At 40.2% G+C, this 20,829-nt stretch overlaps 1 protein-coding gene across 3 annotated transcripts; it reads left to right on the top strand.

Annotated features, from left to right (window-relative positions):
* The first annotated feature begins 7,377 nt into the window (after positions 1 to 7,377).
* Positions 7,378 to 20,783, top strand: RBM45 (RNA binding motif protein 45). Of its 3 annotated transcripts, XM_016193008.2 has the most exons (11): positions 7,378 to 7,811; positions 8,339 to 8,461; positions 10,764 to 10,890; positions 11,486 to 11,608; positions 12,997 to 13,176; positions 14,996 to 15,125; positions 15,273 to 15,357; positions 15,573 to 15,739; positions 16,391 to 16,591; positions 20,332 to 20,363; positions 20,528 to 20,783. In XM_016193008.2, exons 1-9 carry the CDS (start codon positions 7,512 to 7,514, stop codon positions 16,581 to 16,583), a joined length of 1,428 nt encoding a protein of 475 aa, XP_016048494.1. In that variant the 5' UTR covers positions 7,378 to 7,511; the 3' UTR covers positions 16,584 to 16,591; positions 20,332 to 20,363; positions 20,528 to 20,783. The 3 variants fall into 3 exon arrangements, with proteins under 3 accessions (XP_016048494.1, XP_060033644.1, XP_007534298.1); XM_060177661.1 differs by lacking the exon at positions 20,332 to 20,363 and having other exon boundaries at positions 15,282 to 15,357; XM_007534236.3 differs by lacking the exon at positions 20,332 to 20,363.
* Positions 20,784 to 20,829: the final 46 nt, after the last annotated feature.

Below are 20,829 nucleotides of genomic sequence, written 5' to 3'. Positions count from 1 at the left end.
CTTCCCTGGGCGCCAGCCAATGGCAGCGCTCGCTCTCTCCACGCCGCTCACCCCGCGATAGCGAGGACTTCCAGCTTGCCCCTTCCGTGTGGTTGCTCGCAGATTCTAATGTAACAGAGGGAGTGGAGTTCGGGTCTGGTGACAAGCTCAGTGTTTTAATTTTGACCTAACCCAAGAGTAAAACTGTCTGTACATTCAGTGTAAACCGATTTTTACCCGGAGTAGGAACTTAACGGTGTAACCTAATGGTCCATTAACATTGGATCACAATTCAAATCATGTCAATAAATGAATAAAATGAAGGATTATAATGGGCACAACGTTGTGCTGAGCAACTTAGAAATACAAACACTGAGGTCAGGCAACAGTGCAGCGGTTAAGCGCACCTGGCACAAAGCACAAGGACCTGCGAAAGGATCCCGCTTCGAGCCCCCGGCTCCACACCTGCAGGGGAGTCGCTTCACAGGCGGCGGTGAAGCAGGTCTGCAGGTGTCTATCTTTCTCTCCCCCTCTCTGTCTTCCCCTCCTCTCTCCATTTCTCTCTGTCCTATCCAACAACGACGACATCAACAACAACAATACTAATAACCACAACGATAAAACAACAAGGGCAACAAAAAGGGGGAACAATAGCCTCCAGGAGCAGTGAATTTGTGGTGCAGGCACCAAGCCCCAACAATAACCCTGGAGGCAAAAAAAAAAAAAAAAAAAAAGGAATATATACACTGCCCCATTGCTCCAGTTCTCTGAGTTATATTTAAGTATAGCTGGAGTTGTATTTAAGTATAATGTAAGTGAAGTCATCATCATAAATGAGCTTCATTAAAAAATGCAAAGGTTCAAGAACTGACAGCAAGGTTCAAAGCTACTTGTTAAATGCCAAAAGAGCAAAATGTTCCTGAAGGAGGAAGGTAACATGGAGGGAAGGGCTGAGAAAACTGCAAGGCTATTGGAAGGCAGGTTAGAACATCAGAGCTGTGTAATGGATGAGCAGAGGCAAATAGCTTACCCATAATTACAGAAGTTAGTGAGACATGAATGGAAATACCCAGGCCCCACCTGTAGGATCACAAGTAGTTAAGCTGGGCTGCAGGTGTTTCTTTGTCTCTTTCCCTATCTTCCCCTCTCCTCTCAATTTCTCTATCTCTATCCAGTAATAAATAAATAAAACAAGCCAAGATGTTTACATTTTTCAGCAATCAAGTTACTTAGAAATGTCAAAGTGGGGGCCGGGTGGTGGCGCACCTGGTTGAGCGCACATGTTACAGTTGCACAAGAACCTGAGTTTGAGTCCCCCTCCTGCAGGGGGAATGCTTCACAAGTGGTGAAGCAAGGCTATAGGTGTCTCTCTGTCTCCTTCTCTCTCTGTCTCCCCCTTCCTATCAATTCCTGGCAGTCTCTATCAAATAAATAAAATTTTAAAAATTAAAAACAAGGGAGTCGGGCAGTAGTGCAGAGGGTAAAGCGCACGTGGCGCAAAGCGCAAGGACCCGCATAAGGATCCCGGTTTGAGCCCCAGGGTCCAGCCCCCGGCTCCCCACCTGCAGGCGGTGAAGCAGGTGTGTAGGTGTCTTTCTCTCCCCCTCTCTGTCTTCCTCTCCTCTCTCCATTTCTCTCTGTCCTATCCAACAATGAAGACAGACAACAATAATAACTATAACAATAAAACAAGGGTAACAAAAAGGGAATAATAAATAAATAGTTTTTTAAAAGATTAAAAAACAAACAAACAAACAAAGAAATGTCAAAGTGAAAATTGTATGCTTTGGGTAAGAGGAAGTATGCCCAATATTTTTGTTTTCCAGAGCATGACCCACTACACAGTTTCCTATACCTGGGGGATTAATGGTTTACAGTCAACAGTAAAATACAGTAGTTAGTACATGGGTAATATTTCTCAGTCTTCCCCATAGCACTCTAGCCCTTACTCCCAGGTCCTCCTCCGCCATCCTGTTCTAGGACCTGAACATTTTCCCCTCGAACCCCAGAGCCTTTTACTTTGGTGCAATACACAGTTCTGCCATGCTGAAAATGCTTTGCTTGAGCACTGTGTTTTAAGTATCTTTGGGATCCTTGAAATGTGGCTAATGAGTAACTGACTTTTAAATATTTTAATTGTAACTGACTTTGATTACGTTTATTTTAAAATTAAGCTTGTTAATTTTAAGACTTCTTTATTTAATGTGTGGTAAGGACCAAACTCAGGACCTCATAGATGGAAATCCTTCGCTGTGCTCAGTGAGTCACCCCCCTTAATGCTCACATAGCTGAATGACTGTTCTCACTAGTAACCGTGAGTTCTGATATCTAAACGATGTACGTCATCAGAATGAGTCAAAAGGACCAAGACTTCTGGGAAAAATAATTAGAAATATGACTTTTATTTTCAAACTCAGAGACACACAACAACAAAAAATAAATAAATAAAGAGAAATATAACATTTCTTGAATATGTACCACAGACCCAACTCAGTGCTTACGTAGATTGTTTCTAGTCTTATAGATGAGATAAATTAAATGGAGACTCTTAACCATATTAACAAAGATGAGTTTGAAATTGATCACTACTTAACACCAGTGGTAAAAAAAAAAAAATCTATTAAAATTTTCAAATAAGGAGGCCTGGAGTTCCAGGTTGAGCTCTTCTGTTTCCATATGTTAAGGAGCTGAGCCCTGGATCCCCTCCTGCAGGGTGGAAGCTTCTCATGGGATGAAGGAAGTATGCAGCTCCTCTCCCTCTTCCTTCCTTTTTTCCTCTCCAAATGGGAGCACCCCATGGACAGCACCTTGGAACTTCATGGATACTAGAGTTGTCTGTCAAACTGTCAGTGAAATTTTAGGTTGGGCCTGGAAGGCTTAGCACTGTTGCACACGCACAAGACTCTGAGTTTCTCTTTTCAGCCACCAGTCCCAGATGCTAGATAATGCGACCAGACTTCCCTGAACAATCAACCCCACCAATATGTCCTGGAGCTCCGCTTCCCTGGAACACCACCTCACTAGGGAAAGAGAGAGGCAGGCTGGGAGTATGGATCGACCTGTCAATGCCATGTTCAGCTGGGAAGCAATTACAGAAGCCAGACCTTCTGCACCCCATAATGACCCTGGGTCCATACTCCCAGAGGGATAAAGAATAGGAAAGCTGCCCCCACACCTATGGACATCTAATCTTTGACAAAGGGGCCCAGACTATTACATGGGGAAAGCAGAGTCTCTTCAACAAATGGTGTTGGAAACAATGGGTTGAAACATGCAGAAGAATGAAACTGAATCACTGTATTTCACCAAATACAAAAGTAAATTCCAAGTGGATCAAGGACTTGGATGTTAGACCACAAACTATCAGATACTTAGAAGAAAATATTGGCAGAACTCTTTTCCACATAAATTTTAAAGACATCTTCAATGAAACGAATCCAATTACAAAGAAGACTAAGGCAAGTATAAACCTATGGGACTACATCAAATTAAAAAGCTTCTTCACAGCAAAAGAAACCACTACTCAAACCAAGAGACCCTTCACAGAATGGGAGAAGATCTTTACATGCCATACATCAAACAAGAGTTTAATAACCAACATATATAAAGAGCTTGCCAGACTCAACAACAAGACAACAAATAACCCCATCCAAAAATGGGGGGAGGACATGGACAGAATATTCACCACAGAAGAGATCCAAAAGGCTGAGAAACACATGAAAAAATGCTCCAAGTCTCTGATTGTCAGAGAAATGCAAATAAAGACAACAATGAAATACCACTTCACTCCTGTGAGAATGCCATACATCAGAAAAGGTAACAGCAGCAAATGCTGGAGAGGGTGTGGGGTCAAAGGAACCCTCCTACACTGCTGGTGGGAATGTCAATTGGTCCAACCTCTGTGGAGAACAGTCTGGAGAACTCTCAGAAGGCTAGAAATGGACCTACCCTATGACCCTGCAATTCCTCTCCTGGGGATATATCCTAAGGAACCCAACACACCCATCCAAAAAGATCTGTGTACACATATGTTCTTGGCAGCACAATTTGTAATAGCCAAAACCTAGAAGCAACCCAGGTGTCCAACAACAGATGAGTGGCTGAGCAAGTTGTATACACAATGGACTCAGCTGTAAAAAAATGGTGACTTCACCGTTTTCATCCGATCTTGGATGGACCTTGAAAAATTCATGTTGAGTGAAATAAGTCAGAAACAGAAGGATGAATATGGGATGATCTCACTCTCAGGCAGAAGTTGAAAAACAAGATCAGAAAAGAAAACACAAGTAGAACCTGAAATGGAATTGGTGTATCGCACCAAAGTAAAAGACTCTGGGGTGGGTGGGTGGGTGGGGAGAATTCAGGTCCATGAAGGATGACAGAGGACCTAGTGGGGGTTGTATTGTTATATGGGAAACTGGGGAATGTTATGCATGTACAAACTATTGTTATTTACTGTTGAATGTAAAACATTAATTCCCCAATAAAGAAATTAAAAAAAAAAGAATAAGAAAGCTATCAGGGAACATGATGGGATATGGAGATCTGGTGGTGGGAACTGTGTGGAGCTGTACCCCTCTTATCCTATGGTTTTGTCAATATTTCCTTTTTATAAATAAAAAGAAATAAAAAGAAATACTCTGAGTTTATCCACTAGAGCCACACTAAAAAGGGTATACACACAGACATACACATGTAATTTAATTGAAGACCATGTAATTTTAAATGAATGGATTGTATGAAAAATAAACTCTATCTCAATAACCATGTTTAAAATAATTATGTCTTAATAAGAAATATATATATATTGTGTTTTAGTATTTATTTTCCACTAGATTTATCAGTAGACTTCAGGTCCTGCACAAATCCACTGATCCTAGTGACATTTTCTTAAATAAAGGGTATGGGACAGAGAGCAAGTGGGAGAGAGAAAGAAGGAGGAGGAGGAGGAGGAGGAGAAGGAGACATCTGTAGCATTGTCCCACTGCTCCTGAAGCTTCTCTGCTGCAGGTGGAGACGGGGGACTTGAACTCAGGTCCTCAAAACCTGGGGCCTTACTCATGATAATGTGTCAGCTCTACTGGCTGCACTATCACATTGCCCCTAATTGGATAATTTATAAGCAGACTCACTTTCCTTGGATATGAGCGTTTCACGAATGGTAGAGAAGCTAGGCATTTCTAGCATTTCCCATTATTTATTTTCCTGGATTTATTTATACAAGCTTTATACATCCCTTAGGAAGAAATAATTAACTACCCTGATCATCAACCTAAAATACCTATGATGGCAATTAGTAATCCTGCTTTACGTAGACATTTCCCAATCAGTAAAATTTAATGCTTAGCTAGCAAAGTTCAATCACTAAATACACAGTTATACATTCTCCACTAGATGGCACTGGCGTGCAAAAAAGAATTAAAAGAACCTGTACTTCCTTATTATAGCAATGAAAGCATTACATTCATCACATTGTCTCCATCCGCTTTAATTGATCTGGCTAAGATAAAAAGATGTGAGAAATTAAGACAAGATACTACTTTGATCTGTGGAAATACAGTAAATAGTGTTAAAACAGAGATCTCATTTTATTAGACGTGAAATGTAATAGGATGAAGTCAGAATCTTGTGTTAAAGTTGGGGAGAAAAAACAGACTCTTTGACTTCCAGTTGTCAGCACACAACCATACAACATCAAGAGTGGGAAATGGAGACCACTATAATAGGAAGAAAGAAAATATATATTATGCAGCAATATATATGTGTGTGTGTGTGTGTGTGTGTGTGTGTGTGTACATATTACCTCATTTGATCCCTTAGCTGTCAGTTCATCTATTATCACATACAACCAAAACTACACAAGTCAAAACTACTCACTTCATGAGGAAAAAGAGTGATTATTTGAACATAGTGTCACTTGCATATGTGCTGTGCCCAACATTTAGTAGGCACCCACTCAGAAACATTTGTTACTTCAGCAAATGGATGAATTACTAATCACTTAAATTTGAGAACAATCTCATCAAGTAGACAAAATTTCAATGTTACAATGGAGGAAACTTAAGTTGGAAATATAATTTGTCCAAATCAACATAATTCGGTGGTAAAGTCATTTAACACGATACCACATTACTTTGTTTTTTGCTGTCAGGCACTCAGCCACTACAGCACTTTTAGATTTATCCCTTATTTAATTCCACCAATTAATCAAGTCTTTTTTCTGAATTTCTTCCAGTTTTTGTGCTAACCTTTCCTCTAAGACCCAATCAATAATTCTTTTTTTTTGGGGGGGGGGGGCAGGTGGTGGCACACCTGGTTGAGCACTCGTGTTGCAATGTGCAAAGACCCAGGTTCAAGCCCCCAGTCCCCACCTGCAAGGGGAAAGCTTTGCGAGTGGTAAAGCAGGATTGCAGGTGTCTTTATGTCTCTCTCCCTCTCTGTCTCTCCCTTCCACTTGATTTCTGACTGTCTCTAGCCAATAAATGAATAAAGATAATAAATAAATTTTAAATACTTCTTTTTTATTTGTTTTTTTTTTAATTTTTTTTATAATAAAAAGGAAACATTGACACAATTCCCACCACCAGAACTCTGTATCCCATCCCCTCCCCTGATAGCTTTCCTATTCTTTAACCCTCTGGGAGTATGGACCAAGGGTCATTGTGGGATGCAGAAGGTGGGAGGTCTGTCTTCTGTAATCACTTCCCCGCTGAATATGGGCGTTGACAGGTCGATCCATACTCCCAGCCTCCATACTCTCTTTGCCTAGTGAGGAAGAGCTTTGAGGAAGCAGAGCTCCAGGACACATTGGTGGGGTTGTCTGTCCAAGGAAGTCTGGTTGGCACCATGCTAGCATCTGGAACCTGGTGGCTGAAAAGAGAGTTAACATACAAAACCAAGCAAATTGTTGACCAATTATGGACCTAAAGGCTGGAATAGTGCAGATGAAGAGTTGGGGGTAGTCCTCCATTTTGTAGATAGCTAGTAGGCATATTTTAGTTAAATTCCAAAGGGCCTGTGGCTATACTAGTTTTTTGTTTTGTTTTGTTTTGTTTTGTTTTGTTTTGTTTTTTGCCCCTAAGCCTGAAATCTGATATGCCAGTGGATCCAAGTTATTGTCTGGAGAGATGATGTCATGGCTGGAAAAAGGACAGAAAGCTGGATCAGGGAAAAAGGTAGCTCCCTAATATGGGAAAGGGGTATAAATATTGTTGACTGTAAACCCCATCGATTTCGAAACAATAATTCTTAGAAACCCACTAACAGCTTCCACTGAGAGAGAATGGAAGCCTGGACTGTTTTCGGGCTCCCCCGGGCCGCGAGGAGGCGCTGCAGGCCACCGCCCCAGAAAGCAGCATCCCGGGCGTCCCGCCTGCGCCCGCGGCCAACTCTTTTACTCTTTCACCTTCCGGAAGCGGCGTCGCGGCGTCGCAACTGCTGCTGGAGCCACGGCGACTGCGGTGGCGGACGCGGGGCCGAGCGGGCGGCCTGCGGTGGAGCCGGGGCCGGGCTCCCGCGCCGGGTGGAGCGCCATGGACGAGGCCGGCGGCAGTGCGAGCGGGGGAGGCTTCCGCCCGGGCGTGGACAGCCTGGACGAGCCGCCCAACAGCCGCATCTTCCTGGTGATCAGCAAGTACACGCCGGAGTCGGTGCTGCGGGAGCGCTTCGCGCCCTTCGGCGACATCCAGGACATCTGGGTGGTGCGGGACAAGCACACCAAGGAGTCCAAGGGCATCGCCTTCGTCAAGTTCGCTCGCAGCTCGCAGGCCTGCCGGGCCATGGAGGAGATGCACGGCCAGTGCCTCAGCCCCAGCGACAGCAAGCCCATCAAGGTGCGCGCCCGGGCGGGGTGCGGGATGCAGCTGTGGCTCGGGGCCGGGGGGGGGGGGGGGGCGGGATGCAGCTGTGGCTCGGACCCGGGGCCGGGGGGGGGGTGCGGGATGCAGCTGTGGCTCGGGGCCGGGATGCAGCTGTGGCTCGGACCCGGGGCCGGTGGGAGGGGTGCGGGATGCAGCTGTGGCTCGGACCCGGGGCCGGGGGGTGTGCGGGATGCAGCTGTGGCTCGGACCTGGGGCCGGGCGGGGGTGCGGAGTGCAGTTCTGCCGCCGGTGTGATTCTTTCTCTCACTGTCTGAAATAAAAGAATGAAAAAAGTCAACCTGAGAGAATCACACCACATCTCACAGCCACTGTCATACAGAAGAGAAAAAAAGAAAATTTCGTGATACTCTTCTTATATCGCACTAAATCTAAGATGAATTCATACCAACGATGAGATATCTGTACTTCAAGAATAGAAAAGCTTTCCTGATCTTTTTTTTTTTTTTTCACTTTTTACTGTTGTTGTTCACTTCTCTTAGGTTTTCATTGCTCAGTCCAGATCATCTGGAAGTCACAGAGACGTTGAAGATGAAGAACTTACAAGAATCTTTGTTATGATACCAAAGTCCTACACGGAAGAAGATCTACGGGAAAAATTTAAGGTACTTACATTATCGTCTGCTCAGCCCGTGTCTTTGATCGTTCTCGAAGTGTTACTGATTTAGATCATTAGGTTGGATGTGGGCAATTGAATGACTTACTGTTATTTTAGACACAGACAGACAGAGAGAGACCACTACACCAGAGTTTTGTTCCCAGGCTCAAACCTGTCTGAATGAATTATTTCACCCCTCCTAAATGACTCGTTTTTTTTTTTTTAGTTACCTGTGTCAGTCTACTTTTTAAATACTAGGCCTATTATAGATTTAATTACTTTAAGTTAAAGAATATGTAAGACCTGGAAAATATTCATAATAAATTTCCCCTCGACTTTCTAATGGAAACGTGTACTCCCAGAAATGAAATGTCAAGCTCAGTTTTAAGTAAAGTCACACACCTAGTAGCAGGCGATAGAGCCTCTATTTAAAATCCTGGCTGTCTGAATTCAGAGCCAGTTCTGTCTGGCATTCTGAGACTTCAGAGCACACCTTTATCCCGCTCTGTTGACATGGTGACTTGGGCAGACTTGAGTGTGTCAACTGTAGTATCTAGTATTTGCTATACATCTATGGTAAATTAACATTGTAGTTATTCAGAGAAGGCTTATCATTTATAGTTTGTGTCATAAGATTAGGCCTGGAGAGGCTGGGTGGTGGTGCACTTGGTTAAGTGCACATGTTACAATGTGTGAGGACCCAGGTTCGAGCCCCTGGTTCCCCACCTGCCGGGGGAAAGCTTTGCAAGTGGTGAAGCAGGGCTGCGGGTGTCTCTCTGTCACTCTCTCTCTCTATTACCTCCTTCCCTCTTGATTTCTGACTGTCTCTATCCAATAAATAAAAAAAGAAAACAAGGCCTCCAGGAGCTGAATTTAAAGAATAAAATGGCGGCAGAGGAAGGCAGTTTGGTGGAGGGAGAGGTAGGTGTATGTTTTTACTTACTTGCAGTCTGGGAAGTGACTGAGTGAACAACAGTGTTGGACTTTGAAGCATGAGGTCCCGAGTTTGAGTCCCAGTGACCTCCGTGCCAGAGTGATCCTCTGGTTCTCTTTCCTCATGCTAATTTTTTTTTTTTTTAAAGATCTGTTCATTTATTTATGAGAGAGGAGAGTTATACTTTCACAAAAATAAAAAAGCAACTTAAAATTTGAGTTGTAATTTTGTATTCTTTTTCTACTACTACTATTAATATCATGGGTTGGATCGATAGTACACAAGAAAGGAAGAAGAAGTAATAAGTAATTTTCAAGTTTACTCTTTATGTTCTGTTCTATTTGTTAACGAGAACACTGCTCAGCTGGCTTATCGTGGTGCAAGGGGTTGAACCTAGGACTTTGGAGCCTCAGAAATGACCATCTCTTTGCATAACTATTATGCTATCTCCCCTACCTCATACCCCAGTTTAGAATTTAACAAAACATTTAAAATGTAACAAATACTAGAATTATACTGTATTTTCTTCAATAGTCAGTAAAAGGTTTATCAAATTCTGCCATTTTCTAAATGAACCTTGATGATATTTTAGTATAATTAGGTTGTATACTGATTTTATTTTTAGAATGAAAAATAAATACTAAGAATGTTACCTCATATTTCTTCCAGAATGAAAAGTAAGCACTTATAACATAGTTTCTCTCACAGAGTGTTAACTTTCTAAATGTTTTGGAAATAAGTTTTGAAAGACTCTGTTTCAGAATATGCTACAGTCACTTACTCTTTTAGAAAGCAGACTAGTCACTAAAGACGACACTTACTAAGTGATTATGTTCCCAACCTTATGTAAACAACTGTAGGTGTGTTAGTTCTTTTAGCCTTAACAACAAACAAACAAATTTCTATGTCATGAGTACAGCTATTAGTCTCATTTAACAGATAAGGATATAGGTACAGAGGAGGTAACTAAACTGCATAATTATGAAGTGGCTGAACCAACACTTTAATCTAGAAGATTTGATTCCAGAGTCTGTGCTTTTAGCCATCACAGACAAGACTTTGAAGCTGTCCAAACCATGTAAAAATTCTTACTCAGAGGATCCATGCACAGGAGAAAGGAAAGAAGCAAGTAATAGATACCCTTAAAAGGTCATTGTAACAATAAGATCATGTTTACAAGGCAAGTTCTCAGTAAATTAAAACCATCATTACTATGGTTATTTTACTACTACTTTATTAGCGTGACTTTATTTCATTATTAGAAATGCAATTCTAATTTTAGTTGTTCTTTCTTGCAAGTAAAGGCACAAATAAAAAAATTAAACTCACTCTAATCTCATTAATTTTAACTAATCATTTCTTTTAACTCTCATAGGTATATGGAGATATTGAATATTGCAGTATTATTAAGAATAAAGTCACTGGAGAAAGTAAAGGTTTGGGCTATGTTAGGTACTTAAAGCCATCGCAGGCAGCCCAAGCAATAGAAAACTGTGACCGAAGTAAGTATATGTTTGTTTAACTTTGTAAAGGGGGGAGTAGAGACGGAGAGAGACAGAGAGACACCTGCAGCCCTCCTTCACCACTTGCGAAGCGTTCCTCCTGCAGGTGGGGCCCAAGGGCTTGAACCCAGGTCCTTAAACACTGTAGTGTGTGCACCTAACCAGGTGCACCACCACCCTGCCCTTTAAAGTTAATCTTTGGACTCTTACTTAAAACCCTAGATTCAGAGACAATGTGGTTAAAGGGTGGTTCTAATTAATTGAAGAGTATCTACATTAAAAACGGGTAAGAAAGTTGCTATAAAAGAACATATTCTCAGTATACTTCAAAGGAAATGACAGGTTTAATATGAAGGAGTCAGCTGAGGTAGACTAGAAGAAAGGGCGTTCTTGACCTCCATGTCTACATTGATACATTCTTTGGGACTCTTGTTTCTTATTGACTCTTTGCCGTCTTCCAAAAAAGCTAAGAAGTAGGTCTGGTAGAGATGGTTGTTACATAGATTTTTTTAATGTAGCTGGGCTTTCAAAGCTAAGTCAAGCAGTAGCGAGTGTACTTAGAGATATCTAGATATTCACAGATTCTCTCTTTCAGGTTTTAGGGCAATCTTGGCTGAACCGAAAAATAAAGCAGCTGAATCCTCAGAACAAGATTATTATAGTAATATGAGGCAGGAGACTTTAGGGCATGAACCTAGAGTAAATATGTTTCCGTTTGGTAAGTGAGCTACTTTACCTTGACTCAATAGGATACAAGTCGTATGCACGTCTGATTTGAGTGTGTGTATATATATTACCAGCAGTCTGTAAATGTCAGCAAATAAATGTCTTAATGTAATGTTTTTTTCTCTTCCAAGAAGTTGATCATGAACCCTCATGTCTTTGATAGTTCATACCATATATATACATATATATATATGTATGTATATTACTTTCCAATGATAAGTTTTCTTTAAAAAAATTTTTTATTCCCTTTTGTTGCCCTTGCTGTTTTATTGTTGTAGTTATTGTTGTTATTGATGTCGTCATTGTTGGATAGGACAGAGACAAATGGAGAGAGGAGGGGAAGACAGAGGGGGAGAGAAAGGTTGATCTGCAGACCTGCTTCACCGATTGTGAAGTGACTCCCCTGCAGGTGGGGAGCTGGGGGCTCGAACCGGGATCCTTACTCTGGTCCTTGTGTTTTTGCGCCACGTGCACTTAACCCGCTGCACTACCGCCCGACCCCTATTCCTGATAAGTTTTCTATGGCATGTTTAGTTCTCTGTGTCTTTTGTTTTGTTTTGTTTTGTTTTGTTTTGAATTAAGCTATGCACTATTACAATTTGAGGGTAGCATCAGCTCCTCAAAAAGGCATAAGCCAAAAAGATGTATGCAGTCATCCCCCCAAAAAAAAAAAATCCTACAACAGTAGTTTATTGCCAAGCTATTGTTGCTTTAAAATTAGGAGAAAGGAAAAGGATGACAAAAATAGAAACCAGAAAACAGAGGGCAAATGACACTTGAAAGCAAGGTCTGTGAATTATTTTGCAAAACATTCTTTTAGGTAAAATACTTGATGTGCTGGGAGTCGGGCGGGTTAAGCGCATGTGGCTCAAAGCGCAAGGACTAGCATAAGGATCTGGGTTTGAGCCCCCGGCTCCCCAACTTCAGAGGAGTCACTTCACAGGCTGTGAAATAGGTCTGCAGGTGTCAATCTTTTTCTCCCCCTCTCTCCCTTCCCCTCCTCTCTCCATTTCTCTCTGTCCTATCCAGCAACAACAACATCAATAACCACAACAATGTTAAACAACAAGGACAACAAAAAAGGAAATAAATAAATATTAAAAAATAATTTAAAAATACTTGATGTGCTTTACATACTAAACATTCCTATGAAGTTATATTACATATTTCTGCATAGAAAGTAGGTCAGTGGAGAGTTGTGGGTATTCTCCGTGGCATCTTCTGTTACAGCTAATGACTAAGTGCATGCCGCAAAATGCAGTGCCTGTGATCAACTTGGTGACAGATCATTTTATTTTTTAATACCAGAAGTGTTAAATGAATTTTTAAATGAATAGAGAAAGTTAGATTTACTCTTTTCTTTCATATATACCATTGGAGAACAACAATCTGAATTTGCAAGTTTTGACAAGAATGACAACAGAGGCCAGGAAGCTATCTCCAAACGTTTGTCAGTTGTATCAAGAGTTCCTTTCACTGAAGAGCAGCTTTTCAGTATTTTTGATATAATACCAGGATTGGAATACTGTGAAGTTCAGCGAGACCCTTACTCAAATTTTGGTAAAGTAATGTCTACATTATTTTTAAATTCACTGTGTTTTGTCAAAATGACTTTTCTCAATAGTGCTTTTTTAATGTTTAAACCTGTATAAGTGTTTTTTCCTTTGGCTCCAGTTTAGACTTCAAAATACAGAGATACCTTAATAAATAATTTCCTGTCATATATCCCCTTTATACAATGTGTGTGTGTGTGTGTGTCTGTGTGTGTGTGTGTGAGAGAGAGAGAGAGAGAGAGAGAGAGAGAGAGAGAGAGAAATTGATCAAGAGAGAGGTACTAGAGCTCTGCTCTGTCTTTGTGGGGCCAAAGGTTGAATCCAGGGCCTCTTACATGTAAGTCATGCACTGAGCTATTTCTCTGATCCCAGTAGTTTTTAAAATATTCTAACTTCCACAAAATAGAGCCTGTAATTCTAATTGTACTGGAATACCTCAGTATAAAGTCTGTCTGTGCTTTTTTGGCTAATAAACAAGGTTTTAAAAATCCTTAGTGGTTTCTTCTCATCACTAAGGCTGTTTTGCTTAAACTAAGGATACTCTTTCCCTTCATTTCAAGTATTTAACTGCTCTACTCCAGCTACAGCAGGGTTGGTTAGGGGTAGATAGCATCGTGGTTATGCAAAGAGGCTCTAATGCCTGAAGCTTTGAAGGTTCTATCCTCCACCACTACCACCATGACCTGAGCAGTGCTTTGGTATTTAAAACAAAAGAAGAAAGGCTCTGATAAAAGTTATTTGTGAGGGAGTCTGGCAGTAGCGCACGAAAGCACGAGGACCAGCCGAAGGATCCCAGTTCGAGCCCCTGGCTCCCCACCTGGAGGGGAGTCGCTTCACAAGTGGTGAAGCAGGCCTACAGGTGTCTTATCTTTCTCTCCCCCTATCTCTCTTCCCCATCTCTCTCCATTTCTCTGTCCTATCCAACAACAACAACATCAATCATAACTACAACAATAAAATAACAAGGGCAACAAAAGGGAATAAATAGTAATTTTTTTTTTAAAAAAAAAAGTTATTTGTGGTTTTGTTTGTTTACCAGAGCACTGCTCAGTTCTTGTTTATGATGGGTCAGGGGGTTGAACCTGGGACTTTGGAGCCTGAGGCATGAGAGTCTCTTTGTAGCCATTATACTATCTCCCCCTTTTTCTTTCTTTCTTTTTTTTTTTAAATTAAATCGCTTCTTATTTTCATTTCCTTTACTGGATAGAGACAGAAATTGAGGGAGAGAGCAGGAGAGATACCTGCAGCACTGCTTCATGGCTGTCTAAAACACACGTCCGCCTCCACAGATGAGCATGGGAGCTTGAACACAGGGCCTGTGCACAGACATGTGGACTCAAGCCAGTACACCGCCACCCAACCCCAGTCATTTGAACTTGTAACTAGTTAAATGAATGAAGCTGTTTTCTGGTTCTAGCCTACTACATCTTTGTGAGATTGTGTGCCCTTTTTATCCCCAAGGCATTGTGACATAATGAAAAAGGTTTGGCACTTTTCTGTGCCAGTGTTGGTGGGAATTAGAAACAACATATATAAAATACTTAGTACAAGTCCTGGCATTTGTTGGTTTGCTTTAAAGAACTAGAGGTAAAGAATAATACAGAGGCTAGAACTTAAGAATAGTGATTTTTTTTTTTTTTAACCAAAATCTGAGTTACGTTGATTTTCTAGGAAAACAGCTGTAGCATCTGACACGTTCAGCCCTGCATTTCTTAGTGCTGTGATAATAAGGTGTTTCTATGTTGGTTCATTTTTCAGACAACACACACTTTCCGTTCTCTGCTAGCTTTCTTTTTAATTCCTCTCTGTGCTTTACATTGTTTCAGGTCATGGAGTAGTGCAGTATTTTAATGTAGCATCAGCTATTTATGCAAAATACAAGTTGCATGGGTTTCAGTACCCTCCTGGGAATCGAATAGGTGTTTCTTTCATGGATGATGGGAGTAATGCAACCGAGTAAGTAACCTTTAACTTCGAGTGCACATAATTATGACTGTAAAACTAAAGTAGAAAAGTAGTTGTCCTCTCAGGTGAGAAGTAACCAAAAATGTTAAAAGACTGAATATTTCTACTTTTCTGTAAACTATTAGTTATTATCTCTAGTCTTCTTAGAAAAATGGCAACGCAGATGGTAGCTGCCCAGCTTGCATCAATGGTGTGGAATAATCCAAGTCAACAGCAGTTTCTAGTAAGTATGTAAGAATGTGACCTTCATAGTTCTTCAGTGTGTTGATTTTCAGGGTGGAAAGTAAATGTGGTGTCTGCTAATTAATACTTACTTAGGAAATTCTTCAGAGCTTTGGCAAAAAATACCACATAGATACTGTGATAAACACCACCTTTACCTTTCGGTTTTAAAATCCTTAATGTCCCCTCCCCCCCATTTTGCATCTGTCTCTTCAGCCACAGTTTGGAGGGAGTTCTGGTTCACAGTTGCCGCAAATCCAGACAGATGTTGTGCTGCCATCATGCAAAAAAAAAGCCCCTCCTGAAACAGCTGTAAAGGAAAGACTTTTTATTGTCTTTAATCCTCGTCCTTTGCCTTTAGATGTATTAGAGGACATATTCTGGTAAGATATTGACAAAGCTTTAAGTTCTACAGATTTAAACCGCTACCATAAGCAGTCTCACATTTTCCTCCTGACTAAATTAAATAGTGATTTATAAGACTATAGGTTAATAGGAGTATAATTTAACACCATTCCCACCACCGAAGGTCTGTGTCCCTACCCTCACCCCTTACAGTGGACCTGATAGTCCACCACCTTGCCCAGAGTCTTTTACTGTGGTGCAATATTCCAAACCCAGTCCAAGTCCTGCTTTGTGTTTCTCTTTCTGTTTTTATTTCTCAACTTCCGTGTATAAGTGGGATCCCATATTCATCCTTCTCTCTTTCTGGCTTATCTCATCCTGGTGAAACACTTATTAACAGGTACGTTAGGGTATTTGTCCGTACATTAGAGGCAATGAGAAGCTACTAGAGAGATTTCTATGGAGGAAATTATACTTAGATGTTAGAAAGACAGAAGAGAATTGAAAGGGACTAACCCAGGGACCAGGGGAACTAGTGAAGAATGTATTAAGATAAGGTAGATATCCTAGAAGGAAGATCGATGTAGGTGGAGGAGTGAAAAGGGAAGACAGAATGGAAGCAAGCCTTTAGACCTGAGCATCGCTAACAATTTCAGTTATTTTTTTTTCCCCCTCCCGCTTTGTTTCAGCCGCTTCGGTAATCTGATCGAGGTTTACCTTGTGTCAGGAAAAAATGTGGGGTACGCTAAGTATGCAGATAGAATCAGCGCTAATGACGCCATTACTACTTTGCATGGAAAAATCCTGAATGGAGTCAGACTTAAAGTCATGCTGGCAGATTCCCCAAGAGAAGAATCTAATAAACGGCAAAGAACTTACTGAATTTTGAGGTAAGCCTTTTTTAGTCTGAGTTTTAAAATACACTGACTCAGTAGTATAGCAGGAAGATTATATGTAAGTATCTGTTGATGGAGTTTCTTTTGCAGTTAGAAGTACTGTGGGCTTAAAACTGAACTGATAGAACCTCAAATGATTTTTAACTTGAGCTTCTTAAACTTGGAATGAATGTTTTTGGACCAGAAGGTACCAGCTTACCTATCTGATGGGAAGTGTGCTTTGCCGTGTGCAGGGCCCAGGTTCAAGCCTCAGCACCACAAGAGCAAATCCCAGCACTCTCCTCGGGGAAGCTCCAGTGCCTGTGGTATCTCTCACTCTCTCTCTCTCTCTGTCTGTCTGTCTGTATCTGTATTGGCTGGGAAAGAGTCAGCTGAAGAACAGTGGAATCATGAATGTGTGAGACCTTGGCATCTCAGAAAAGAAAAACACTGTATTTATTAGAATGTTGTTTTTGCCTATCTATAAAGTAATATCAAATTTCAATTCCAAAATTAATTTTTTTTTGCTTATGGATACTTAAATAACATTAAAGTTGAAATACGTCTAAAGATATTTTTAACTAAAAAATGTAATGTCCTTAGTTGTGAATTGAGATAATTTAGAGGTATCCTTATAGCCTTTAAAGGGTTTTAAATTCTCATCACTAGGGTTGGGGAGATGGTATAATGATTATACAAAAGACTCTGAGGCTCAATCCCATGCACTACCATAATCCAGAGATGAGTAGTATTCTGGTCTTGGTGTCTCTCCCTCTCTTTTTCTCATTAAAATATTTAATAAAGGGAGTTGGATGGTAGCACAGTGGTTTAAGTGCACATGACGCAAAGTGCGAGGACTGGTATAAGGATCCGGCTCAAGCCCCCAACTCCCCACCTGCAGGGGAGTCGCTTCACAGGTGGTGAAGCAGGTCTGCAGGTGTCTGTCTTTCTCTCCCCCCTCTGTCTTCCCCTCCTCTCTCCTTTTCTCTCTGTCCTATCCAACAACAACGACATCAGTAACAACAACGATAACTACAACAACAATAAAAACAAGGACAACAGAAGGGAAATTTAATTAATTAAAAATATTTAATAAATAAATTCTCACCAGTAAAATGCCTTATCAAATAATACATCTTTGAACCTAAATGTTGGTGTTTTTTAGACTTATACTTGTGAATTTGTGCATCAAAACTACCTATTCGGAAAATATTCTCACGTGCAAATATATTTTTAAAATAACAATGACAGGGCTGACAGAATAAATTCACTTAAATAGTGTGCTGCTTTGCCAGGGTTGTGGTCTCTTTCACTCTCTGCCTCTCTCAATTTTAAAAATAAATAAATAAATAAATAAATAAATAAATAAGGGCCAGGTGGTGATGTATCTGAGTGCACATGTGTGCAAGGACCCAGGTTCAAACCCCCAGTTCCCACCTGCAGGAGGAAAGCTTCACAAGTGGTGAAGCAGTGCTGCAGGTGTTTCTCTGTCTCTCTCTCTATCACCCCCTTCCCTCTCAATTTCTGGCTGTCTATCCAATTATTAAATATAATTTTTTAATTTAGAAAATAAATAACCCTGACAAATTAACAAAAATGCTCATCTGTAGACAACTACATATATAGTTATGTGAGTTACTTTGTATTTTATTTTTCAGAACTCAAACTCATTTTTAAGGCATTTATATTTCTCTAGTTAGAGAAACATTCTCATAAAATTAGAAATAGTTATTTTTATTATTGTTATCATTCTTATTAGTCTGTAAATCCTGAGTTTCAAGGGAAACAGTTTATCTGCTTAACACACCAGAGACACTAGTTCTGCTACTGGCTGAATGCTAACACTTAGCAAGCTTTGTAGATTGAGCCTGGCTTGAAGGCAATTTTTTCACTTCAGGACTAGCCTTCTGTCCAATTCTGAGAATTAACAAGTCTGAATGAATTGTCTCCAGTCTTCAGGTGGTGCTTCCTTTAATGAGAGTGCTAAGTTCCTCCATCCTAGAAGACACTTGACCATTAGGATGAAGCCCATTAGGAGCAATCCAATTGAGAAAGGCTTTCTAATGTTTTATTTCATTATAAAGATGATTCCCATTACTGTATATAATTAGAAATGTTACAGTGCTCATAAGGAGATTCGTAAGACTTTCTCACAACAAAGCATTTTTGTGTTTACAAAAGTTAAGAACCAAATTCAATTTTAAAAAGCTATCGGGAGCCCAGCGGTAGCACAGCGGGTTAAGTGCATGTGGTGCAAAGTGCAAGGACCAGCGTAAGGATCCCGGTTGGAGCCCCCGGCTCCTCACCTGTAGGGGAGTCACTTCACAGGTGGTGAAGCAGGTCTGCAGGTGTCTATCTTTCTCTCCCCCTCTCTGTCTTCCCCTCCTCGCTCCATTTCTCTCTGTCCTATCCAACAACAACAATAATAACAACAAGGGCAACAAAAGGGAATAAATATTTTTTTAAAAGCTGTCTTCTAGAAAATAGAAAAATATACTGATTGATATCTGTAAGTATTTCAGTATACCAATAACAGTTTTTACTTTTATTCAACAACTCTTTGTCCTCAAAAAAGAACTATTTATACTCACTTCTTATTTTGGGAAAATGTATTATCTACTCTTAAAATTGAGCCTTCCTGAATTATTACTTTTATAGAAAGAATATTAGACTAAAAGTCAGGAATTTTGATTATAATACTTGCTCTGACACATAACTATTCTTGAACAGATCTTTTATGTTTTATAAGTCAAATTTTTTCATAAGATTATAGAAAGAAATGAGTCAGCAAAATCTCTTTTAGGTTGTGTTTTTTTTTTTTTTTAAGATTATTTGTAGTGAGTTAGATCTCTTGCTGTGGTGACTTCAGTGAACTTTCTGACATCATTTTATCCAATTATCAGAACTAAAATTTTAGTACAGAATCTCTTGTGAGGATGAAGCTTTGTAATAACTGTGCGCCGCCCCCCCACACACACACACAGTTATGTCTATTCATTCAATTCCTTATACTAAGGGAAGTGCATATGCTTCAGCAGTGCATGTTACTGATCATAACATATCAACCTGTCCTTTCCCGGCTATTGACCTGCTCACTCTTAGAGCAAAAGTAAAGTAGGGTGAGAACAGATGAGACAGTAGGGCATAATTAGCCAGATTGAGTGTGAACATCATCTAGTTGCAGTATCACTTTTTCAAAGTTGATTTTTGCTTCAGATCTTCTATTTGGACTCCATAACAAGAGTCCCTTCCTGTTGGTACACTACATCAATATATTCTCTTACTTTAAGGTTCAGTACAACAGTATGAAAGACTTGCCCAACTTTACATGATTGTGGTAACCGAAGTTTAGAGGTGGGGCACTTGTTTGTTTGTTATTATTTCTTTATAAGTAAAAATATAAATGAATGATACATGATAAAGTATATAGGCAATGTAGAAGAGTAATATTAAAATATATTAAAACAAATATTTTCAGGTAGATATTTATAATTTCTTTATTTTCAAGGGGACACATGCCACTGAAGAGAGCTAGTTCCTTTTGTCTCTGAGGAATAAGCCTAGGATTAAATGAGCCACACCTAGGAAATAGGAAAAGGAACTGGCCTGAGGGTATATCTTTTAAAGTAGTTGAGTTCTATTTTGAGATGGGTCTGATATGAAAATGTCTTTCTCTTTCTACTTGAGGAAAATAGACAATTTCAGTATTTCCAAGCATTCTGGTCCTGTTTTAATCCATAGCATTTTCCCTCCAGAAATTCAGTGCCTGCTTGCATCATCCTTCTGAGTAAGTTTGGTTTTGTTTATTTGGGGACATCTTCAATAAGTAAGCATATCACACTGGTTATATTCAAATAAAAGATCAATTCCTCACATTTTAGGAATACTATATACAACAGCTGTTTCCTTTCAGGTGATGATTTTCATACTTGTGTTGTGTTCTTTCTACAGAACAAAGACTAAATAATGACATAATCCTCAGCTGACTGACTGAAAATGTGACTGGACGCTCTCCCTGTGGACTGTTGACAGCTTTTTTTTTTCAGATACCTGATAGTCTGCACAACATTGGTTTGTCTGGGGAGCAGGAATTATTGACATGTATTTTGAAATCCAAACATTAATGCTAAAGTTGTCTAGGTAGTTGTCTCTTAGAACAATATATTGTCATGTGAAGCAAAAATAAAGCTTTCTTTGCTTAACTAAATCATGCCTTATTTATGTAAAAGAGAAGAATGAGAAAATTCAGTAGT

This window comes from Erinaceus europaeus, chromosome 18, assembly GCF_950295315.1.
Source record: "Erinaceus europaeus chromosome 18, mEriEur2.1, whole genome shotgun sequence".
Lineage (NCBI taxonomy): Eukaryota > Metazoa > Chordata > Mammalia > Eulipotyphla > Erinaceidae > Erinaceus > Erinaceus europaeus.
This window is presented reverse-complemented; position numbering and strand designations above follow the sequence as displayed.

Bases quoted from the DNA above. Each gene is read 5' to 3' on its own strand.
- RBM45 (XM_007534236.3), top strand. From the start codon at position 7,512: ATGGACGAGGCCGGCGGCAGTGCGAGCGGGGGAGGCTTCCGCCCGGGC. The intron at 8,462-10,763 runs GTACTTACATTA...TAACTCTCATAG, and splicing joins ATCTACGGGAAAAATTTAAG to GTATATGGAGATATTGAATA. The intron at 13,177-14,995 runs GTAAAGTAATGT...ACATTGTTTCAG, and splicing joins AGACCCTTACTCAAATTTTG to GTCATGGAGTAGTGCAGTAT.